This window comes from Oncorhynchus clarkii, chromosome 6 (assembly GCF_045791955.1).
Source record: "Oncorhynchus clarkii lewisi isolate Uvic-CL-2024 chromosome 6, UVic_Ocla_1.0, whole genome shotgun sequence".
NCBI lineage: Eukaryota > Metazoa > Chordata > Actinopteri > Salmoniformes > Salmonidae > Oncorhynchus > Oncorhynchus clarkii.
The window spans coordinates 33,358,283-33,382,715 of NC_092152.1; the positions used below are offsets into that span (position 1 = coordinate 33,358,283).

Genomic DNA, 24,433 nt, shown 5'->3' on the forward strand with positions numbered 1-24,433 from the left:
AGCCAGTGACTGATGTCATGTACTCAATGCCATCGTAAGAATCCAGGAACATGTTCCAGTCTGTGCTGACAAAACAGTAGTTTTGCATCTGCTTCATCTGACAACTTTTTTTTATAGACCGAGCCACTGGTGCTTCCTGCTTTAATTTTTGCATGTAAGCAGGAATCAGGAGGATAGAATTGTGGTCAGATTTACCAAATGGAGTGCAAGGGAGAGCTTTGTATGTGGAGTACAGGTGATCTAGTATTTTTTTCCCTCTGGTTGCACATCAACATGTTGATAGAAATTAGGTAAAACTGATGTTTCCCTGCATTAAAATCCCCCGGCCACTAGGAGTGACGCCTCTGGGTGAGCGGTTTCCTGATACAGCTGTGTGTGGTGGTAAATTAACAGCCACGTAAAGTGTGGATAAAAACTCTTGGCAAATAGTGTGGTCTACAGTTTATCATAACTTACTCTACTTCAGGCGAGCAAAATCTAGAGACTTTCTTAGATTTCGTGCACCAGCCGTTGTTTACAAATATGCACAGACCCGCCCCCCCCCCCCCTTCGTCTTACCGGAGTGTGCTGTTCTATCTTGCCGGTGCAGAGTGTCCTGCTAGCTGAATATCCATGTCATCATTCAGCCACTATTCCGTGAAACATAAGATGTTACAGTTTCTGATGTCCCGTTGGTAGGATATTCGTGATCGTACCTCGTCTAATTTATTGTCCACTGATTGCACGTTGGCAAGTAATATTGACGGTAACGGCAGATTTCCCACTCGCCATCTGCAGATCCTTACGAGGCACCCCGCTCTGTGTCCTCTGTACCTGCGTCTCTTTCTCTTGCCAATGACGGGGATGTTGGCCTTGTCGGGTGTTTGAAGTAAATCCTGTGCATCCTGCTTGTTGAAGAAAACATCTTTGTCTAATCCGAGGTGAGTGATCGCTGTCCTGATATCCAGAAGCTCTTTTTTTGCCGTAAGATACGGTGGCAGACACATTATGTACAAAATAAGTTACAAGTAACATGAATAATAACACAATAGCACAATGGGCTAGGCGCTGCTGCCATTTCTTCCGGCGTCATTGAGTAAGTATTGAAATGAACTATAAGGTCTAGTCAAGATGTATAGGTAGTGTACATGGTCGCAGGGTATTCCAGAAAAGAAAAAGGAGCAGAGAGCAACACATTTACACTGCAGTATTATGTACACATCTATTCATTTGCAGACGAATACAAAGCCCTCCTTTGCCGCTCCTCCCTGACAATAGGCAGGAATTAAAACAGGAAGCACCCGTGGCAAGGTCTGGATGAGTATAAACAGACCACCTGAGGCAAAAAGACAGTACAGGGACAAAGAGGAGTCACAACATGAGACGCATTTGGCAGGGACTTTTACAATCAAGGATTATAAAAGGAAAAGCAGCCAGGTCGCGGACACAATAGCCACTGGGTCGAAGGTTCACCTTCCAACAGGACAACGGCCCTAAGCACACAGCCAAAACAACGCAGGAGTGGCTTCGGGACAAGTCCTTGAGTGGCCCAGCCAGAGCCCGATCGAAAATCTCTAGAGAGACTTGACGGAGCTTGAGAGGATCTGCAGAGAAGAATGGGAGAAACTCCCCAAATACAGGTGTGCCAAGCTTGTAGCGTCATACCCAAGAAGACTTGAGGCTGCACTCGCTGCAAAAGGTGCTTCAACAAAGTACTGAGTAAAGGGATATCTGTTTTTTATTTTTATTTATACATTTGCAAACATTTCTAAAAAACTGTTTGACCCATTTTGGGTTATTGTGTAGATTGATAAAAATGTAATCAATTTTAGAATAAGGCTGTAACGTAACAATGTGGAAAAAGTCAAGGGATCTGTATACTTTCCAAATGCGCTGTGTGTGAATGTTGTTCATCGACTATAGCTCAGCTTTTAACATCCTAGTGCCCTCCAAGCTCATCACTAAGCTCGGGACCTTGGATCTGAACTCTTCCCTGTGCAACTGGGTCCTAGATTTACTGACGAGACAACCACAGGTGCTGAGGAAAGACAACAACACATCCGCCATGCAAATCCTCAACACGGGAGCCGCCCAGGGGTGTGTGCGCTCAGCCCCCTCCTGTACTCCCTGTTCACCCATGACTGCTTGGCCACAGAGGACTCCAACTCAATCATCAAGTTTGCTGACACGACAGCGGTAGGCCTGATTACCAACTATGACAAAACAGACTACATGGAGGTCATAGCCCTGGTGGAGTGGTGCCAGGAAAATAACCTCTCCCTTAACATCAACAAAAGGAGCTGATTGTGGACTACAGGAGACCGAGGGAACATGCCCCCATCCTCATCTACAGGGCTGCAGTAGATACGGTCAAAAGTTCCACTGCATACACTTCACTGAGGACCTGAAATGGTCTCATCACACTGACACTGTGGTGAAGGTGAAACAGCGCCTCTACAAGCTCAGGTGCCTGAAGAAATTTGGCATGGCCCCTAAGACCCTCAAAGTTCTACAGATGCACCATTGAGTGCATTCTGTTGGGTTGCATCACCGTCAGGTACGGCAACTGCACCGCCCTCAACTGCATGGCTCTCCAGAGGGTGGTGCTGTCAGCCCAACGCATCTTCGGGGACACGCTATCTGCCCTCCAGAACTCTGTATCAAAGGAAGGCCGAGAACATCATTTAACTTTGTAAATGTAATTGAAAATGTAATATATATATATGCGTATCACTCCTGTGTTCCAATGGCACGTTGTGTTAGGTAATCCAAGTTTACAATTTTAGAAGGCTAATTGATCATTAGAAAACCCTTTCACAATTATGCTAGCACAGCTGAAAACTGTGGTGCTGATTAAAGAAGCAATAAAACTGCAGGTACTATTTAATGAAGCTGCCAGTTGAGGACTTGAGGCGTCTTTTCAGCCATACCTGTTGCTGACAGGTGTATAAAATCGAGCACACAGCCATACAATCTCCATAAACAAAAATTGGCAGTTGAATAGTCTTACTGAACAGCTTAGTGACTTTCAACGTGGCACCGTCATAGGATGCAACCTTTCCAACAAAAGTTCTGCCCTGTTAGTTGCCCCGGTCAACTGTAAGTGCTGTTATTGTGAAGTGGAAACATCTAGGAGCAACAACGGCTTAGCTGTGAAGTGGTAGGCCACACAAGCTCACAGAATGGGACCGCCGAGTGCTAAAGCGCATAGCAAGTAAAAATCGTCTGTCCTCGGTTGCAACACTCACTACCGAGTTTCAAACTGCCTCTGGAAGCAACGTCAGCATAAGAACTGTTCGTTGGGAGCTTCATGAAATGGGTTTCCATGGCTGAGCAGCAACACACAAGCCTAAGATCACCATGCACAATGCCAAGCGTCGGCTGGAGTGGTGTAAAACTCACCGCCATTGGACTCCGGAGAAGTGGAAACGCTTCACCATATGGTAGTCCGACTGCCAAACCCAGATTTGTCCAATGCCAGGAGAACTCTACCTGCTCGAATGCACAGTGTCAACTGTCAAGTTTGGCGGAGTAGGAATGGAGTAGGAATAATGGTCTGGGGCTGTTTTTCATGGTTCGGGCAAGGCCCCTTAGTTCCAGTAAAGGGAAATCTTTACGCTACAGCATAAATTACATTCTAGACGAATCTGTGCTTCCAACTTTGTGGCAACAGTTTGGGGAAGGCCCTTTCCTGTTTCAGCATGACAATGCCCTGTGCACAAAGTGAGGTCCTTACAGAAATGGTTTGTCAAGATCGGTGTGGAAGAACTTGACTGGCCTGCACAGAGTCCTGACCTCAACCCCATCAAACACCTTCGGGATTAATTGGAATGCCGACTGTGAGCCAGGCGTAATCGCCCAACATCACTAATGCTCGTGGTTGAATGGAAGCAAGTCCTTGCAGCAATGTTCCAACATCTAGTGGAAAGCTTTCCAGAAGAGTGGAGGCTGTTATATCAGCAAAGGGGGGGGGACCAACTCCCTATTAATACCCATGATTTTGGAATGAGATGTTTGACAAGCAGTTGTCCACAGTGTATATCAGTGTAGTTACGTACATAAAGAGATTCTCCAATACTTTTTAGCCAGTAGTTCTTAAAGTGGTCCCTGGAAATTGTGTACTAGGTCACATACAGTGGGGCAAAAAAGTATTTTGTCAGCCACCAATTGTGCAAGTTCTCCAACTTAAAAAGATATGAGAGGCCTGTAATTTTCATCATAGGTACACTTCAACTATGACAGACAAAATTAGAAACAAAATCCAGAAAATCACATTGTAGGATTTTTAATGAATTTATTTGCAAATTATGGTGGAAAATAAGTATTTGGTCACCTACAAACAAGCAAGATTTCTGGCTCTCAGACCTGTAACTTCTTCTTTAAGAGGCTCCTGTCCTTCACTCGTTACCTGTATTAATGGCACCTGTTTGAACTTATCAGTATAAAAGACACCTGTCCACAATCTCAAACAGTCACACTCCAAACTCCACTATGGCCAAGACCAAAGAGCTGTCAAAGGACACCAGAAACAAAATTGTAGACCTGCACCAGGCTGGGAAGACTGAATCTGCAATAGGTAAGCAGCTTGGTTTGAAGAAATCAACTGTGGGAGCAATTATTAGGAAATGGAAGACATACAAGACCACCGATAATCTCCCTCGATCTGGGGCTCCACGCAAGATCTCACCCCGTGGGGTCAAAATGATCACAAGAACGGTGAGCAAAAATCCCAGAACCACACGGGGGGACCTAATGAATGACCTGCAGAGAGCTGGGACCAAAGTAACAAAGCCTACCATCAGTAACACACTACGCCGCCAGGGACTCAAATCCTGCAGTGCCAGACGTGTCTCCCTGCTTAAGCCAGTACATGTCCAGGCCCGTCTGAAGTTTGCTAGAGAGCATTTGGATGATCCAGAAGAAGATTGGGAGAATGTCATATGGTCAGATGAAACCAAAATATAACTTTTTGGTAAAAACTCAACTCGTCGTGTTTGGAGGACAAAGAATGCTGAGTTGCATCCAAAGAACGCCATACCTACTGTGAAGCATAGGGGTGGAAACATCATGCTTTGGGGCTATTTTCTGCAAAGGGACCAGGACGACTGATCCGTATAAAGGAAAGAATGAATGGGGCCATGTATCGTGAGATTTTGAGTGAAAACCTCCTTACATCAGCAAGGGCATTGAAGATGAAACGTGGCTGGGTCTTTCAGCATGACAATGATCTCAAACACACAGCCAGGGCAACTAAGGAGTGGCTCCGTAAGAAGCATCTCAAGGTCCTGGAGTGGCCTAGCCAGTCTCCAGACCTGAACCCAATAGAAAATCTTTGGAGGGAGTTGAAAGTCCGTGTTGCCCAGCAACAGCCCCAAAACATCACTGCTCTAGAGGAGATCTGCATGGAGGAATGGGCCAAAATACCAGCAACAGTGTGTGAAAACCTTGTGAAGACTTACAGAAAATGTTTGACCTCTGTCATTGCCAACAAAGGGTATATAACAAAGTATTGAGATACACTTTTGTTATTGACCAAATACTTATTTTCCACCATAATTTGCAAATAAATTCATTAAAAATCCTACAATGTGATTTTCTGGATTTTGTTTTCTCATTTTGTCTGTCATAGTTGAAGTGTACCTATGATGAAAATTATCTTTTTAAGTGGGAGAACTTGCAGAATTGGTGGCTGACTAAATACTTTTTTGCCCCACTGTATGTGCAGATACAGTGGGGAGAACAAGTATTTGATAACCTGCAAAATCGGCAGTGTTTCCTACTTACAAAGCATGTAGAGGTCTGTAATTTATATCATAGGTACAACTTCAACTGTGAGAGACGGAATCTAAAACAAAAATCCAGAAAAATCACATTATGATTTTTAAGTAATTAATTTGCATTTTATTGCATGACATAAGTATTTGATACATCAGAAAAGCAGAACTTAATATTTGGTACAGAAACCTTTGTTTGCAATTATCATACATTTCCTGTAGTTCTTGACCAGGTTTGCACACACTGCAGCAGGGATTTTGGCCCACTCCTGCATACAGAACTTCTCCAGATCCTTCAGGTTTCGGGGCTGTCGCTGGGCAATACGGACTTTCAGCTCCCTCCAAAGATTTTCTATTGGGTTTAGGTCTGGAGACTGGCTAGGCCACTCCAGGACCTTGAGATGCTTCTTACGGAGCCACTCCTTAGTTGCCCTGGCTGTGTGTTTTGGGTCGTTGTCATGCTGGAAGACCCAGCCATGACCCATCTTCAATGCTCTTACTGAGGGAAGGAGGTTGTTGGCCAAGATCTCGCAATACATGGCCCCATCCATCCTCCCCTCAATACGGTGCAGTTGTCCTGTCCCCTTTGCAGAAAAGCATCCCCAAAGAATGATGTTTCCACCTCCATGCTTCACGGTTGGGATGGTGTTCTTGGGGTTGTACTCATCCTTCTTCTTCCTCCAAACACAGCAAGTGGAGTTTAGACTAAAAAGCTCTATTTTTGTCTCATCAGACCACATGACCTTCTCCCATTCCTCCTCTGGATCATCCAGATGGTCATTGGCAAACTTCGACGGCCCTGGACATGCGCTGGCTTGAGCAGGGGGACCTTGCGTGCGCTGCAGGATTTTAATCCATGACGGCGTATTGTGTTACTAATGTTTTTTTTTTTAGACTGTGGTCCCAGCTCTCTTCAGGTCATTGACCAGGTCCTGCCGTGTAGTTCTGGGCTGATCCCTTACCTTCCTCATGATCATTGATGCCCCACGAGGTGAGATCTTGCATGGAGCCCCAGTCCAAGGGTGATTGACCGTCATCTTGAACTTCTTCCATTTTCTAATAATTGCGCCAACAGTTGTTGCCTTCTCACCAAGCTGCTTGCCTATTGTCCTATAGCCCATCCCAGCCTTGTGCAGGTCTACAATTATATCCCGAATGTCCTTACACAGCTCTCTGGTCTTGGTCATTGTGGAGAGGTTGGAGTCTGTTTGATTGAGTGTGTGGACAGGTGTCTTTTATAGAGGTAACGAGTTCAAACAGGTGCAGTTAATACAGGTAATGAGCGGCGAACAGGAGGGCTTCTTAAAGAATAACTAACAGGTCTGTGAGAGCCGGAATTCTTACTGGTTGGGAAGGTGATCAAATACTTATGTCATGCAATAAAATGCAAATTAATTACTATTTTTGTTTTAGATTCCGTCTCTCACAGTTGAAGTGTACCTATGATAAAAATGACAGACCTCTACATACTTTAAGTAGGATAACCTGCAAAATCGGCAGTGTATCAAATACTTGTTCTCCCCACTGTATGTGCACCACGTCATTGCTCTCGCGCTCTGCTGTGTGTGCATGATGCACCTCTTGCTAGCTGTCACTCATATGGCGAGGGGCTGAAGCTCATTGGCTGAACTTAAATTGGTAGGGGGCAGGCCCGTGTGAGGGAAAATAGCACAGCACAGCTTCCCGAAAAAGTTGCTTTCAAACTAGGGATTTCGTGGCTAATTGAGGTAAGACAGTAATGTTGCATGTATGAACTACACATTGACACATCCAGCCCAAAGCGGGAGGTTTAAAATATACTTAGTAGTCCCAAAGGCACAAGGCAGCGCACCCTTCTTGCTGAGAATTCATCAGATCAGGCCACACTCCAACTCATTCTCCATAGTTTTTCCTAAGTAAGACCACATCTCCATCCATGGCTAATTTAAGGAAGGGCCCATTTTAGCTAGCTAGCTATCGGAGGACAACACAACGAGATGCAACAATTTAAGTTTCTGTCAGGGACGTATGCTCTCATTGGGAAAATTGCCAAAATTGAAGCTGGCTTCCATTGACACTTTTTTTGGTGTGCCAGGACCATTCAGTGTTTAGCTCAACGCTGCTTAGAAAATGACAATGTCATACTCGTTTGGACCAGACAGTATCAGATAGACGGCCTACACTTAGAGACAGAGGGGCGCTGTTTCGGAAAATTATGAAACACTGAGGCAAAATTGATTTTTTTTGGTGGGGGAAGCCTTGCTTTCTTGGCATCCATGAATTGGGATCCAATTCACACGAGGGATTTTATTTGTCCCCCTCCCCCAATAATTTGTTGGACAAAATGACTGTAAAAACACCAGAAAATCAGCTTCAAGTCATTTTAATTTTGAAAAAAATAAAGTTCCAAAGTATTCCCACGCATTATAGAGAGATATGTGATCGTAAGCGAGGTTTAAAATGATTATTATTCAGGTCAATTTACAATTATGTTCCCGCCCCCTGACCATCCGCTCAAGAAAAATAAAAACCTTCCTGTAGGTTTTTGCTCCAACCCTAATCTAGAGCACCGGATTCTTAATAATTAGTTGTTGAAAAGCTGAACCAGATCAGTTAACTGGGGTTGGAGCGAAAGCCTACAGGAGGATAGCTCTCAAGGAACAGGGTTGGAGAGCCCTGATCTAGTTGATGATCCCTGCCCTAGGGAGTCCTGTCAGTGGGTGTGGTTTTCTGTAGCTTCCAGGGGTGGGGCAGGGGCTTCGTTTTTTACATGGTCGTCCAGCAGGCCCATCTGAGAATGAGAGAGGGAAAACATTAAAGTACACTGAACTAAAATATAAATGCAACATAACAATTTCAAAGATTTTACTGAATTACAGTTCATGAGGAAATCTGTCATTTGAAATAAATTAATTTGGCCTTAATCTATGATTGGGAATACAGATATGTATCTGTTGGTACGGCTGTGGTGGTCATGAAATTTTGTCAGCTGGTGATTGTCAACCAAATAACTGTCATTCTCACGGTATTTACCATTAATTAACAAACACAGCCTACAAGCCATTTAAAAAAGTCCATGTAATATAGCCTACACCTTTAGACCTTAAACAGGTCTAAAGGAGCATGATATGAAGAAAAGAATAGCCAACTCTGAGTTGTCATGTTAGGTCCTGGTGTGGCTGTGCCAAATGGCTGTGGGTTACACTAGTTCATTTAGCAGACAAGATTTGCTTATAATTCCATGGCATTATTTTATAGTATGAAGAATAAAATATAAATATTTTCTCAACCATTTGAGGGAGTGCGCACAAGGCTTATTCTATGTTGAGCGGCTAACAAGAAATACATTTGAAGTCAGAAGTTTACATACACTTAGGTTGGAGTCATTAAACCTCAGATTTTTTTTGATGTAGACCTCCACAAGTCTGGTTCATCCTTGGGAGCAATTTCCAAATGCCTGAAGGTACCATGTTCATCTGTACAAACAATAGTACGCAAGTATAAACACCATGGGACCACGCAGCCGTCATACCGCTCAGGAAGGAGACGCGTTCTGTCTCCTAGAGATGAACGTAATTTGATGCGAAAAGTGCAAATCAATCCCAGAACAACAGCAAAGGACCTTGTGAAGATGCTGGAGGAAACAAGTACAAAAGTATCTATATCCACAGTAAAATGAGTCCTATATCAATATAACCTGAAAGGCCACTCAGCAAGGAAGAGGGGCACACTGTTCCAAAACCACCACAAAAAAAGCCAGGCTACGGTTTGCAACTGCACATGGGGACAAAGATTGTACTTTTTGGAGAAATGTCCTCTGGTCTGATGAAACACAAATAGGACTGTTTGGCCATAATGACCATCGTTATGTTTGGAGGAAAAAGGGGGAGGCTTGCAAGTCAAATCATTTGTTATATTTTTTATTAGCGGCCGTCACTCCGATTTCTCCCACAATTGCATAGCCTATAGAAATGTAGCGCAACATGAGCTCTAATGAAGTGTTTGATTCGATTTTCAAACTCATTTGCATTGATGTCAGAGTGATTAGTGGGATAATAGAGTGCTGAGTACCAGGCAGTTATAGCAAGTTTGGTAGGCTACTAATGACCAGTAGCAGCATCAGAGCTTGGAGAAGCCTAATTACCGTGACTAAACGGTCATGTGGAATGACTGCCTTCATGACGGTAATACAGTCACTGTAACAGCCCTTGGTCACCGATATCTTAAAAAAAGTAGGGAAGTGGATCAGAAAGGGACCACCCTTTGCATCATGCAACTCGACATCTTCGAGTTGATCAGGCTGTCGATTGTGGCCTGTGGAAGGTTGTCCCACATCTCTTCAATGGCTGTGCGAAGATGGGAACTGGAACACACCGTCATAATTCGATCCAGAGCATCCCAATCATGCTCAATGGGTGACATGTCCGGTGAGTATGCAGGCCATGGAAGAACTGGGACAATTTCAGCTTCCGGGAATTGTGTACCGATCCTTGCAAAAATGGGGCCGTGCATTATCATGCTGAAACATGAGGTCATGGCGGCGGAGGAATGGCACGACAATGGGCCTCAGGATCTTATCACGGTATCACTGTGCATTAAAATAGCCATCAATAAAATGCAATTGTGTTCATTGTCCGTAGCTTATTCCTGCCCATACCATAACCCCACCATGATGCACTCACCCACTCAACGCCATTCATGCTGTCTGCCAGGTACAGGATTAATCCACGAAGAGCAGACTTCTCTAGCGTGCCAGTGGCCATCAAAGGTAAGCATTTGCCCACTGAAGTCGGTTACGACGTAGAACTGCAGTCAGGTTAAGACCCCGATGAGTACGACAAGCAAGCAGATGTGACGGTTTGTGCAAACCCACAATTTTATCAGCTGTCCGGGTGTCTGGTCTCAGATGATTCCACAGGTGAAGAAACTGGATGCGGAGGTACTGAGCTGCCGTTGTTATACGAGGTTTGCGGTTGTGAGGCCGGTTGGACGTACTGCGAAATTCTCTAAAACGACGGAGACGGCTTATGATAGAGAAATTAACATTAAATTCTCTAGAAACGGCTCTGGTGGATATTTCTGCTGTCAGTATGCCAATTGCATGCTCCCTCAACTTGAGACATCTGTGACATTGTGTGATGTGGTTTGTGTAATAATCATGCTGTTTAATCAGCTTGATATGCCACACCTGTCAGGTGGATGGATTCTCACTAACAAGGATGTAAACAAATTTGTGCACAAAGTTTGAGAGAAACAAGATTTTGTGCGTTAAGGAAAATTGCTGGGCTCTTTTAATTCAGGTCATGAATTAGGACTCCTACATGTTGCGTTTATATTTTTGTTAAGTGTATAAAAAAATGTGCAGTTTCCCAGAAACAGATTAAGTCTAGTCCTGGAATAAAATGCACTTTCAACAAACGTGCTTTAATCTCTGTCCGGTAAACCACCCCTTTAAGTTTACGTTTATTTTAATGTGTTTTCAAATTAAATAAGCAGTAGTGCAGCATGCGATGAGAAAAGGAATAACCAACGCTAACTACTGTCCAATTCAGATATTGATCAAAATACTTATGTTGAGGGTATCCTATATGCTGCGTCCTGTATATATTTACTTTAAAAAAAAAAAGAGTCAACAAGCTTGTGACAAGCGTGTTTGACTTGATGTGTTAACTTGCCTCCCGGGGTTTGTAGACTCCTAGTTGGAGGCGACAGCAGATGACGTCCACCAGGAAGCCCACCATTCCATGGATCATACCTGTATGGAGAGGACAGAGAGAAGTCTTAAGGCTTCCAAATGAATCAGTTCAGCTGGCGCCTAGACAAATTCGAACGAGGGTACTTGCATACTCCCTTAAAAATACATTCACTTGAAAAAAAAAGTAGAAAATTGCCAATAGTACTGTTTTTCCATTTTGAGACGCCGCAGCCAGCCAACTTGCTCAAAAGAGTCCGAATTAATCTAAGCTAACGCAAATCTCATTAATTTTGGCGTTTTTGCATAGATGTTAGTTGCTCAATCTAAGATGTTTGGTGCAGTATTCCTCAAAAAAAAATGTGCATGAAAACTGGTCGTCTCTTGTTGAACGACAGACTTTATTGAAGAATCCCTACTTTCGACCATTCACCGACAAAGGGGCGTAGACTTCGGCTTGTCTGGAGAATTTTTTTGAGAGAGACAGCCCCCCCCAAAAAAGCATTTCTCGAAGTCCAAAACGAACAAAAAGTTGTGATAATATACAGTACCAGTCAAAAGTTGACACACCTACTCATTCAAGGGTTTCTTTTTTAAAACTATTTTCTACATTGTAGAATAATAGTGAAGACATCAAAACTATGGAATCATGCTGAAACCCATAAAGTGTTAAACAAATCAAAATTATTTTAAAATTCTTCAAAGTAGCCACCTTTTGCCTTGAGCTTTGCACACTCTTGGCATTCTCTCAACTAGTTTTTTCCAACAGTCTTGAAGGAGTACCCACATATGCTGAACACTTGTTGGCTGCTTTTCCTTCACTCTGCGGTCCAAAATCATTCCAAACCATCTCAATTGGATTGAGGTCGGGTGATTGTGGAGGCCAGGTCATCTGATGCAGCACTCCACCACTCTCCTTCTTGGTCAAATAGCCCTTACACAGCCTGGAGGTGTGTTGGGTCATTGTCTTGTTGAAAAATAAATGATAGTCCCACTAAGCGCAAATCAGATGTGATGGCGTAATGCTGCAGAATGTTGTGGTAGCCATGCTGGTTAAGTGTGCCTTGAATTTAAAAAAATAAATAAAATAAAAATAAATAAATCAGACAGTGTCACCAGCATAGCACCTCCACCTACATGCTTCACGGGAGGAACCACACATGGAGATCATCCATTCACCTACTCCGCCTCTCACAAAGACAGCGATTGTAACCAAAAAGCTCAAATTTGGACCAAAGGACAGATTTCCACCGGTCTAATATCATTGCTCGTGTTTCTTGGCCCCAAGCAAGTCTCTTCTTATTATTGGTGTCCTTCAGAAGTGGTTTCTTTGCGGCAATTAGACCATGAAGGCCTGATTCACGCAGTCTCCTCTGAATAGTTGATGTTAATGTCTTACTTGAACTCCGAAGCATTTATTTTAGGCTGCAAGCTGAGGTGCAGTTAACTCTAATGAACTTAACCTCTGCAGCAGAGGTAACTCTGGGTCTTCCATTCCTGTTGCGGTCCTCATGAGACAGTTTCATCATAACGCTTGATGGTTTTGTATACCACCGCTACCTTGTCACAAAACAACTGATTGGCTCAAACACATTAAGGAAAGAAATCCCACAAATGTACTTTTAACAAGGCACACCTGTTAATTGAAATGCATTCCAGGTGACTACCTCATGAAGCTGGTTGAGAGAATGCCAAGAGTGTGCAAAGCTGTCATCAAGGCAACGGGATGCTACTTTGAAGAATCTCAAATATAAAATATTTTGATTTGTTTAACACTTTTTTGGTTACTACATGATTTCATAGTTTTGATGTCTTCACTATATGCTACAATGTAGAAAATAGTCAACATAATGAGCAGGTGTGTCCAAACCTTTGACTGGTACTGTATGCGCTAACTCTCCCGAACTGTTTAGGCTGGGAAGCGGACGCCTTTAGACGTCACAAAATAATAAGGATGATTTTTACAACTATCTGTGATTATTTTTGCCTAAAGTGCTTTGGATAGATGTGGGTCCTGTTAGGTGGGTCGTGTTCATTAGGCACTGAACACCAGAAAACAGACAAACAGGAAGGGACTACCTGGACTTTTTCCATTGCACAAATTTGTTTTACGATGTGCTCTAATGATAATGACCCAGGTGGACATACTTGGGGTGTTTTCCCTAGGAAGCAAATGGGACAAAATAGGGAGGGGCTAACCTTAACTTGTCCAATAAGAGACATGTTTTTGTTGCAAAACATTTTGCAACATTACACACTACTGAATACACCCCTGTACACTTGTTGCCAGCTGTGTGTGGGTACCTGTGGTGGAGAAAATGCCTCCGATGATGCCACAAAGCCTGACGAGGAACCTCCACAGGGGCATGTGCTGCTCGGTGACTTTCACCATCAACGAGCTGATGTCATACTTCATAAAGATCCCAGATACTCCGTGGCTGCCCACCGCGTGGTTGATCACCCGCTCCTACACAAACAGAGTGAAACGATGACGATACACCCACACCTTCAGTTCATCCACACACACAGCATAGACCTTGTACACTCAAATAAACACACATCCTGGACCTACCCTTTCGGTGACAGAGTACTGGTTTGTGTCTGCTGAGATCTGGTAGGTGTTCAGTTTAGTGGGCACTATGGTGATGAAGTACTGAAACATCTGATTATCTGACGAGGATCAAAGGAAAACAGTCCATACATGAATATATATTCTTTAATGAAGGATGAAATTAACAAAGTTACAATTCCTATACAATGTCCCAATTTCTTCAGAACATGTTGAGGCAGACAAACTACTTCCCCAAAAAACCCATGACTTATCTATGCATTTAGGAAGCCTGTCATGTAGCCTGTTTGATGTGACGTGATAAAGCCTTGGGTTTAAATACTATTTGAAATATTTCCAATGCTTTGATAATTGACTGGAGTGCCAGGTGTGTGGGGATTGCACTTTTGGAACTTTTCTATTGAGCTTGCCTGTTACAATGGAAACAATCAAGCATGGCGTCAGTATTTGAATTATTTGGAATGATATTTGTACCCAGGACTGACGTGATGTCTTTTTACTTACGGTCAGTGCAGACTTTCTCTGTCCCGTCCAGAGGGTTGATGATCCCTGGGATCTCCTCTCCGAACGACAGATGGTCGATGCGATGGGAGAAGTTGTACGCTGTAATCAACAACAAATCAGAACAATCATTAACTCCAGGTCTGTGGATATCGTCAGGTTTAAATGTGTTAACTCAATTGAAGACATCACATAGTTCCATCATAACTTACATTTGTTTAGGATGTTTTTATGTATCATGTATGGGAGTTAAACTCTAAACAAAGAAACTTACTATCGTGGCTGACGAGGGCCGCTAGATGGGCGTGGCCTCTAGGATGTGGGATAGCCCTGTAGGTGATGTGAAAAGGTCAAGCTTGCGGAGACTCCTCCCACATAGGGCATGATAACTCATATTCTAGATTCAAGCATCTAGGTCATGTTCATTAGGCACCCAACGGAGAAAACAGACAAACAGGGAGGGACAACCTGGAAACACTCATTGTGTTCATTAGGGCACACTAGCTAGAAGTTAGTTGTAGAGAGAGGAGCGGTGACCTACTTGCCCACAGTGATGTGGAAGTTGCCAGCCACCTTGTTGACATAAAGATGGCCGTGTATCCTGCAGGCCGCAGGCGACTGGGAGGGGCTGTCCTCTCTCGAAGGAGAATAGAGGGGAGGAGAGTCACTTCAATAACATAACCGTAATCATTCAATACAGTTTATCAATTACTTCAATACCTAACTTCACTCAAACACACACACTGTCACAGCAAAGCTGTATTATTTTTTACAGACCTGGGAGGAAGGGCGGTGGGGGATCCTTTCAGGACTGTCTTGAAGATCACATCCTGCAGCGAGTGTTCCTCCCTAAGACGGTCCTGGATCATCAGCAGAGTTCTGGGGGAGAAAGGGAGATGAGTGAGCAAGGGAAAGGTTAAACACGGGAGTGTTGTAGAGGGGAGTCACTATATAGGAGTGAGAAGTTATAACAGATGGTCAATGGATAGCCTTCACTCCACCATACTGTCTTTACTTTATTAGGTTTATTTGACAGATATTATGCATCATGATTAAAATGTGTGAAAATGTGCCACATGTAGCCAACCATCTCATCTTTTGCTTCTCTGTATGCAACATTACCATTTTAGTTGTGCATGTGCAGATGCATTCTGGTGGTGCATTTTTATACTGTCAGGAGACATATCTTGTGGCTGATATATCTTACCTGTGCCACAGCCTTTGCTGAGGAGAGAGGTCAAAGGTGACCTGCAAGGTGACCATGGGAAAAAATATTAAGAAAGGGCATTGTCACTGGAAAGATATTATGATGAAATTTATGGAACCCTGAATTCTCACCGCACTTGCATCTTGTCATTGTCAGGTTGTCATTGTGTCTTTACTGTTCTTAACTGACTGGCCTGGTTAGGCTGCTATAGCAGGTACCAGACAGAGTCATACTTACTGGCTCATAATGTAGGCCATCTGAAGCTACCATGGTCTCTGCCAAGTCTAGGACATCTGCACCTACAACTACATACAGCCACCCAGACAAAAAGCAAATCAATGAATAATATAATCAATCAATATGACATGATGGAAGAGAAGGGCAGCCTAGTCAATGGCTTCATACAACACTACTGAAATGTTAATTCTACTGCTGACAAACACAATCACATTATATCCTAATGTCCATGTCTAGGCCTAAATTGTGAGAGCAACCTTCAAACAGTGTAAATACTTACATTGACACCTCATGGCAACTGTGATGTCTATGTTTATTCTTAATTTACTGCAAAAGAGAGAAGATTGTGTTAGTTAGCTCTATAGTGCACTTGGAGCTGTACAGTAAGTATTTCCCTGCTGACGTTGCCCAGCTAACTCAAAAATGATATGCCAGACTGTTGTGTTTGTGTTCATTAGGCACCAAACGGAAGCAAATGGACTGAAACTGGTAGGGACCAACTAACATTCACTTTCCACTGCAAAACATAAAAATAAAATAATAATCTCTTTGGTGACTAATGAACATGACCATGGTCTTGAGAGTTGTTTTTTACCTGGAGAAGTCTTTATCAACTTCATACTCATACTGCATCCATGTGTCTCGATAGACAAAGAACTCAAGGAAAGCCAGCAGAGCCATGGCTGTGAAGGCTATCAGGGACACTGAAAAGACAGCAAAGGAGGAGTGATGTAGAAGGCCAAGTTTACAACTGGAGTAGGCTACTCATTGATTAAAATAAGCAAACAGGTACATGACTATACTAGGGTTGGCCTAGATGCTCTGTTCTAAACTTTGCCCTACAGTATATGTTATTGTTTGTCCATTGCACTTATACTACGGTTGACATCGTTGATGGACTCGAGGTGTTGGGTTATTCTTAATAGCATACATTAATTTAACATTTTACAATGTATCCAATCTATAATTTTAATAATAGTTTATTTACAATTCATATTTACATTGGCTAGTTAATAACGCACCTGTTCCCCCACTGGCTGTGGTTTCCACATAGCTCTCTGGAACCTTGGGGAATGCATCCAGCTCCTTCACCAGGGTTAGAGCCTTCTTCCGGGACACTAGTCTCCTCATCTTGTTTGGGGCAAGCGTCCACTGGATCCCTCATGCATTAAATCTTTAAGTTCAACATAGAAGTAAACTGTGTTATATAGCCTAGCAATCTTATACAAATAATGTCATATCCGAATACTTTTAACAGTGGCCGCTTGAAAGGACTTTATGAAAACGATATTTCCTCTCTAGAAAACAAGAATGGCAAGTTTAAACCCTCCCATCTGTTTCTGGCCACAGGTATGCAGAATATTCTGAGCCACCACCTGGCACTTTTTACATTCTGTTTGCCTATTGACGTTTCCCAGCTGACTAGAAGCTGGTAGTTAGCTAGCTATCTTGGCTACCGGTAGCTATCAAACCCGGCTGTGTATTTTATAATAGTCATACTTCGGTCGTTACTGTCTCGGGTGCCCATTCATTTTCGCCATAGAGGGAAATCCGATTTTTGTATCAATCCATTGTTCTATGCTTGGTTCAGGATTGAAACATCTGGATACTGCGTTAGTTGTTGCAACAAAAAAAAACTGCCGCTGGTAACCTTTGACCTGGTGTACTACCATAGACGTTTGAGTAGAGTGCATTCATTTTGCCACAGCGCCCTCTGGTGATCAACAGTAAGCAGACTGACTCCGCGCACAGACATCCGTTCTTCTTCGGTGGGGTTTATCGGCGGTTGGCATCCAACGTTATGGTGCATTACCGCCACCTACTGTTTTGGAGTGTGGGCCAGAGACAGGGAGAAACTAAATCCTACCTGCCAGCCCCATTGCTCTTAAAAAAGATAAAATATTTGAGACTATATCTAATGACGTTCTACTCAATATACTCTTTAAACAAATGTTCTGTATCCCCTTCTCTCTCATACTAGATCTCAACCTCTCTCTTTCCCTCCAATAATGTCTGCACTGTATCAATACATGCTCCACGGTCTGTTTCCTGGCAATACATTTTCCTGTTAGATACTTTCCTATCACATGTAAGGTCTTATTCAACTGGCTGTGTCCCACCCTTAATGTTGTAAATATTCCTGCCGTTCTCCCCTCCCCAACTTTCCTCTGTACTTGAAATAAAATCTTGCCCTTAGTATCTCTATTCCACTGCTCCTACCATTTCTCCACCATCACTGTCCATATCAGGCTTTTTGCCTCTGCCTTGCTCATTGAATCTACCACATCAACATCCCGACTACTTAGTGCATGTTTAGCCAGTACATCAACTGCCTCGTTCCCTTACACTCCCACATGAGCTGGGGCCCATGTAAATATTATCTGTATACCCATTTGTTTACTCCTGCCATGGGTTTGTAGCGCCTCATACAGCAGGTTGTGTCTGCTACGTGATATAAAGGACTGGATACTCCTTAGCACTGCACATGAATCAGAGCAAATAACTACTCTTTCTGGCTTAACTTCCTCCACCCACTGCAAGGCCAACAGTATGGCCATCATCTCCGCTGAATATACAGCCAGCTGATGTGTAATACGTTTCCTGACTCTCCCCCCACATTCCTGCACTACAAATGCTGACCCAGTACATCCTGTCCTTGGATCTTTTGAACCATCTGTGTAGACGGCCACAAAATTCTGATACACAATATCCAGATGTCTCTTAAACCAATCAGATGGATCAACACCATCTATCTTTCTGTCATTCTCTCCAACACTTCTAGATCAACTACTGGAGGTGGAAGTAGCCATGGTGGATTTACAGGAATATAGCTACCATTGGACTAAATTCCCTTCCATACAATCCCATCTCCTTTGCATGGGTATTACCCACCCACCCAAAGCTTGTGTTCGGTCTTCGCTCATGTTCCCAGCATGCCTGTAAAATCCCTTTTGCAGGCTGAGACACCCCATGTCCTTGTAGGTTGACCCAATAATACATTGCCAGCTGCTGTCTCCTAATCTGCAATGGCATTTCCCCCATCTCCAACTGTAGTGCAGCCACTGGGGACGTCCGGAACGCCCCACTACATATTTAGAGTCCTTGCCCGTTTGACATCTAGCCTTTCCAATGATGTCCGGGCTGCCAAACCATACGATATACTGCCATAGTCTATTACAGATCGGATCAATGCAACATACATGGTCCTCAATGTGGCATGCCCAGCCCCCCACTCCTTCCCTGTCAGACAGCGCATCACATTTAGTATCTTCTTACACTTTCCCACCACTCTCTCAATGTGTTCTGCCCAGGCCATTCTAGTATCAAAGTATACCCCAAAGAACCAAAGGCCTCCACCCTCTCCAAGTTTCTCCCATATAACCTCAAGCATAACTTATCTCCCACCTTCCTCCTGGTAAAGAACACTGTCAGTTCTCTACAGAGAACCTGAATCCCCACATTAATGCCCACCGCTCAACCTCATAAATTGCTTCCTGTACCTTCCTGACTATATATGGTACATTTCCTCCTCTCTTCCATAAGGCCCCATCATCTGCAAATAACAACCTCCCAATATCCGGCTGTACCTGAGAGTAAACATCATTGATCATGATTGAGAACAACAGAGGACTAATCACGCTCCCCTGCGGTGTACCATTATCCACCAAGCTGCCTGATAGAGACTTCCCCACCCTCACCTGGATAGACCTTCCAAACAGGAAATCCTTTATCCAGTTGTACGTTCTTCCTCCTACCCCCATAATATCAAGCTTGATTAACAACCACTCCTTCCACATCATATCACATGCCTTATCCATATAAAAAAATACAGCTACAACACTCTCCTTGTTCACCTGAGCCTTCCTGACCTGTGCTTCTAAGCAGAGCACTGGGTACATTGTTCCCCTACCCTTCCTGAATCCGCTCTGATGTGGCAATACTGACCCCCTGCTCTCCAGGAAGTAAGTTAGCCTCTCCGTTATCATACACTCCATAATCTTAGTGATGTTAAGGCTATTGGCCAATAGCTTGTTGGCCTCGTTGGGTCTTTCCCTGGCTTCCAGAATGGTACCACTACTGCCTCCTTCCAGCTGCCTGGTAGTTTCCCCTCCTCCCACACTCTGGTTGTACAACACCAATATTTTATCCAGTGCCTCATCACTAAGATGGGCCATCTTAACATAGCACACCTCATCTTTCCCAGGTGAAGTTAACCCAGCCTTACCTATTGCCCTTTTCACCTATGCCATTGTAAATGGTGCATTCAACACATCATTTACATCCTCCCTCCTATCCAGCACTCCAGGATGCTCCTCTCTCGTTCTCTCTCTCCCCCTAATCTGACAAATTTGCCTAGCTATGCACTTGGACAAAGGCTTGGGCCATCATCTCTGCCTTCTCCTCATCTGTTACTGCCACATCCTTCCCACTCGTCAACACTGGATAATCCCACTCCCTTCTGACCCCACTCATCCTCTGAATCATCCCCATACTTCTCCCACTGGTGTCGCCCTTCCAATGGTGTCACAGAACCGACGCCAACATGACCTCTGTCTGACGAATAGTTCTCTTCACCAGCGCCTGCTTATACTGAATCAGATGTTGGAAGTTATGTGTCCTTTTCAGCACTCTAAATTAGAGGTCGACCGATTATGATTTTTTTAACGCCAATACCGATAATTGGAGGACCAAAAAAAGCCGATACCGATTAATCAGCCGATTTTTATATATATTTGTAATAATGACAATTACAACAATACTGAATTAACACTTTTATTTTAACTTCATATAATACATAAATAAAATCAATTTAGTCTTAAATAAATAATGAAACATGTTCAATTTGGTTTAAATAATGCAAAAACACAGTGTTGGAGAAGAAAGTAAAAGTGCAATATGTGCCATGTAAAAAAGCTAACGTTTAAGTTCCTTGCTCAGAACATGAGAACATATGAAAGCTGGTGGTTCCTTTTAACATGAGTCTTCAATATTCCCATGTAAGAAGTTTTAGGTTGTAGTTATTATAGGACTATTTCTCTCTATACCATTTGTATTTCATATACCTTTGACTATTGGATGTTTTTATAGGCACTATAGTATTGCCAGCCTAATCTCGGGAGTTGATAGGCTTGAAGTCATAAACAGCACAATGCTTGAAGCACAGCAAAGAGCGGCTGGCAAACGCAGGAAAGTGCTGTTTGAATGAATGCTTACAAGCCTGCTGCTGCCTACCACCGTTCAGTCAGACTGCTCTATCAAATCAAAGACTTAATTATAATATAATAAACACACAAAAATACAAGCCTTGGGGCTTTAATATGGTCAAATCCGGAAACTATCATTTTTGAAAACAAAACGTTCATTATTATTTCAGTGAAATACGGAACCGTTCCGTATTTTATTGAATGGGTGGCATCCCTAAGTCTAAATATTGCTGTTACATTGCACAACCTTCAATGTTATGTCATAATTATGTAAATTTCTGGTAAATTAATTACCGTCTTTGTTAGGAAGAAATGGTCCTTCACACAGTTCGCAACGAGCCAGGCGGCCCAAACTGCTGCATGTACCCTGACTCTGCTTGCACAGAATGCAAGAGAAGTGACACAATTTTCCCCAGTTAAAATAAATTATGTTAGCAGGCAATATTAACTAAATATGCAGGTTTAAAAAATATACTTGTGTATTGATTTTAAGAAAGGCATTGATGTTTATGGTTAGGTACACATTGGTGTAACGACAGTGCTTTTTCGCGAATGCGCTTGTTAAATCATCACCCGTTTGGAGAAGCAGGCTGTGATTCGATGATAAATTAACATGCACCGCATTGATTATATGCAACGCAGGACAAGCTAGATAAACTAGTAATATCATCAACCATGTGTAGTTAACTAGTGATTATGTTAAGATTGATTGGCTTTTATAAGATAAGTTTAATGCTAGCTAGCAACTTACCTTGGCTCCTACCTGCACTCGCGTAACAGGTGGTCAGCCTGCCATGCAGTCTCCTCGTGGAGTGCAATGTAATCGGCATCCAAAAATGAAGATTACCGATTGTTATGAAAACTTAAAATCGTCCCTAATTAATCGGCCATGTCGATTAATCGGTCGACCTCTACTCTAAATGCCCTGTTCCTACTCCTCACCATTGCCCCACACTCCTTTGTCCTCCACGGGACTGCTTTCCTCCTCCTCCCTGAACTCTTAGGTATAGCCTCAGTAGCTTTCCCCACTAACGCTGTTCTCACCCAGTTATTCATACTATCCCCTTCCCCTCTCAAATCCACCCGCTCACTTAACTCCTGAAACTGATCCCACTTTGCCCTTTCAAACACCCACCTGCCTACCACTGACACCTCCTCCTCCCTTTGGCCTACTGTGCATACTATGGGGTAATGATCACTCCCTACTGTCAACTCCTCCCAGTCACAGATTCCTGTCATCACACTAGATACCCGAGAGGTCCAATCCAAACTCTTTCCCTGTAACTACATCAATCCTAGTCCCTCGGCCATCATTCAGGCACACCAGATCTTTAACTTCTATCAGATTTTCCATCACCTGGTCATTTCCATCCATCCATCCACCCCCAGAGCGTGTTGTGGACATTAAAATCCCCACATATTACCTTACTTCTATCCTGGCCCTCCACCATCTCCAACTCTTCTAGGTCTAATACCTGACACGTATTATAGTAGTTCACTACCATCTCTCCTCTCAACCACACTGCCACCACCACATATTCCTGTTCAATACCTTTACCTAGCATCCTGTATGGAAGTCCTTGCTTTATGAAGGTGGCACATCACCCCTTCCCCCTACACCTCTGTCCCTATGTGTTATAAACTCCACATTCGGTTTGAGTCATGTTTCCTGCACACAAATCACATCAGGCTTAGCTGGCATATCCACAATTAAATTATTTAACTCCTGCCCATTAGCCAACAGGCTTGGAGCATTCCATTGTAGTACTACCATCATAATTAAGATCCAGTAATACAGGACTCCACCCTCGGCTGATTGAGGTCATCTTGAACCTCTTCCCATGTCAAGCCTGTCATACTCAGATGTCTCCCAGCAGCACCCACTATTCGCTTAATCTTCTCCGTTTTAGACTTTACTTCAGCAGTGCTGTTGATTACTCCTGCTATGAACGTCACCAGCTTTTTCTTATCTATGTATACCATATCGCCACCCACCTGCCCCGTAATCCCCATCTAGATGCTCCTACCCATCTCTCTTTGAACCTGTATCTCTCTGGACCTGAACCACCCTCACGGCCTCCGCATAAGACACCCTTCTCTCACTTGTTGCACCACCACTGCCTGCTTCATAGCCTCACACACACTATATGCCACATTATGAGCTATGAACTATGGTTAATTTATTTTGGAAGTACCTGGTCCTTGAAGTGTAACAGTATAGACGGGCTATCTGCCCTAACTCCACCCCTTATTGCTTGCAAACTTTGAACATTCACTAAAACGCCTCCTGTCAAATTGCCCTTATCTCTTGAATTCTAACACTCACTCCTGTTATCACCCCTTTAATCCACTGCTTCCCTGCTTGATCACTCCAGCTGCTCGACAACACCTTACACTTCCCTATTTGCTTCACTCAGAGTTTTTTCCCCTCTGCGCCATTTCCTTACAGAACACCAACAAACTACTATCTCTTAACGCTTTAGCATTGACAACTTCCCCAGTCAACTCTTTTATCACAGCCGTCAACCTTATCGGACTCATCGCCCCTACTCCCCCTTCCTTCCTAAACTTCAGAATCACTTTCTGCTCCTCCTCACCTCCATGCGTCTTATCTTGCCCTCTCTCGGCACTTTCTACCTCCGAACTGCAGCTAGCGTTAGAAACTATGTTGCTCTCCTCAGACTTCCTTTTCTGCCTCCTCTCTGCCTCCAAAGACCTCTCGCTCCCCTTCAAACCCCTACTCCCTTTCTCTCCCGCTTTCTTTTTCTCTTTCTTACTCTCTCCTTTATTGTACCACTATACTCCATACTTTCTTCTCCTACCATCTCTGACCCAATCACAACACAGCTGTGCCGAACCGCCGCCACACCGAGTAAAGTTTGATTGCTTGTTTTTCCGCTAATTCTAACTGTTAACACAACGTCGCTTCCGTTTAGCTTGCAAAGTGGAAAACAACCCTTTATACAGTAGCGCCTCCCCGCACGTCCCACAGACATCCACATGAGTGCCCATCGAAGTCATTCCATGAAACATGTGAACATTGTAAATTACAACTAGGCCTATTTGATAACCATCTTTTCTTGACCGTTGTATTCCTGTCATTGGTCAATTTGCACATAACTCACTGGGCGCACACTGGTTGGATCAACATCCACGTCATTTCAATAAATTTACGTTGAACCAACGCGAAATATATGTTGAATTTAGGTCTGTGCCCAGTGGAAAGCTACTATAGTTATACAGTACAGCTACCAGAGGCGCAACTTTCACTGGGAACGGGACATGCCTCCT

At 43.5% G+C, this 24,433-nt stretch overlaps 1 protein-coding gene across 1 annotated transcript; it reads right to left on the minus strand.

Annotated features, from left to right (window-relative positions):
* Nucleotides 1-8,099: 8,099 nt before the first annotated feature.
* On the minus strand, nucleotides 8,100-17,671 carry LOC139411019 (endoplasmic reticulum-Golgi intermediate compartment protein 2-like). Its single transcript, XM_071156801.1, has 14 exons — nucleotides 17,439-17,671; nucleotides 16,961-17,112; nucleotides 16,534-16,642; nucleotides 16,219-16,265; nucleotides 15,939-16,006; nucleotides 15,702-15,742; nucleotides 15,272-15,373; nucleotides 15,036-15,131; nucleotides 14,769-14,824; nucleotides 14,498-14,596; nucleotides 13,997-14,094; nucleotides 13,729-13,891; nucleotides 11,408-11,487; nucleotides 8,100-8,523 (listed from the first exon to the last, which is right to left on the minus strand). The coding sequence occupies exons 2-14, from the start codon at nucleotides 17,067-17,069 to the stop codon at nucleotides 8,446-8,448; spliced, it is 1,146 nt and encodes a 381-aa protein (XP_071012902.1). The 5' UTR covers nucleotides 17,070-17,112; nucleotides 17,439-17,671; the 3' UTR covers nucleotides 8,100-8,445.
* Between the last annotated feature and the right edge of the window lie 6,762 nt (nucleotides 17,672-24,433).

Bases quoted from the DNA above. Each gene is read 5' to 3' on its own strand.
- LOC139411019 (XM_071156801.1), bottom strand. From the start codon at position 17,069: ATGAGGAGACTAGTGTCCCGGAAGAAGGCTCTAACCCTGGTGAAGGAG. The intron at 15,374-15,701 runs GTAAGATATATC...TTTCTCCCCCAG, and splicing joins CAGCAAAGGCTGTGGCACAG to AACTCTGCTGATGATCCAGG. The intron at 14,825-15,035 runs GTAGGTCACCGC...CATCACCTACAG, and splicing joins TTCCACATCACTGTGGGCAA to GGCTATCCCACATCCTAGAG.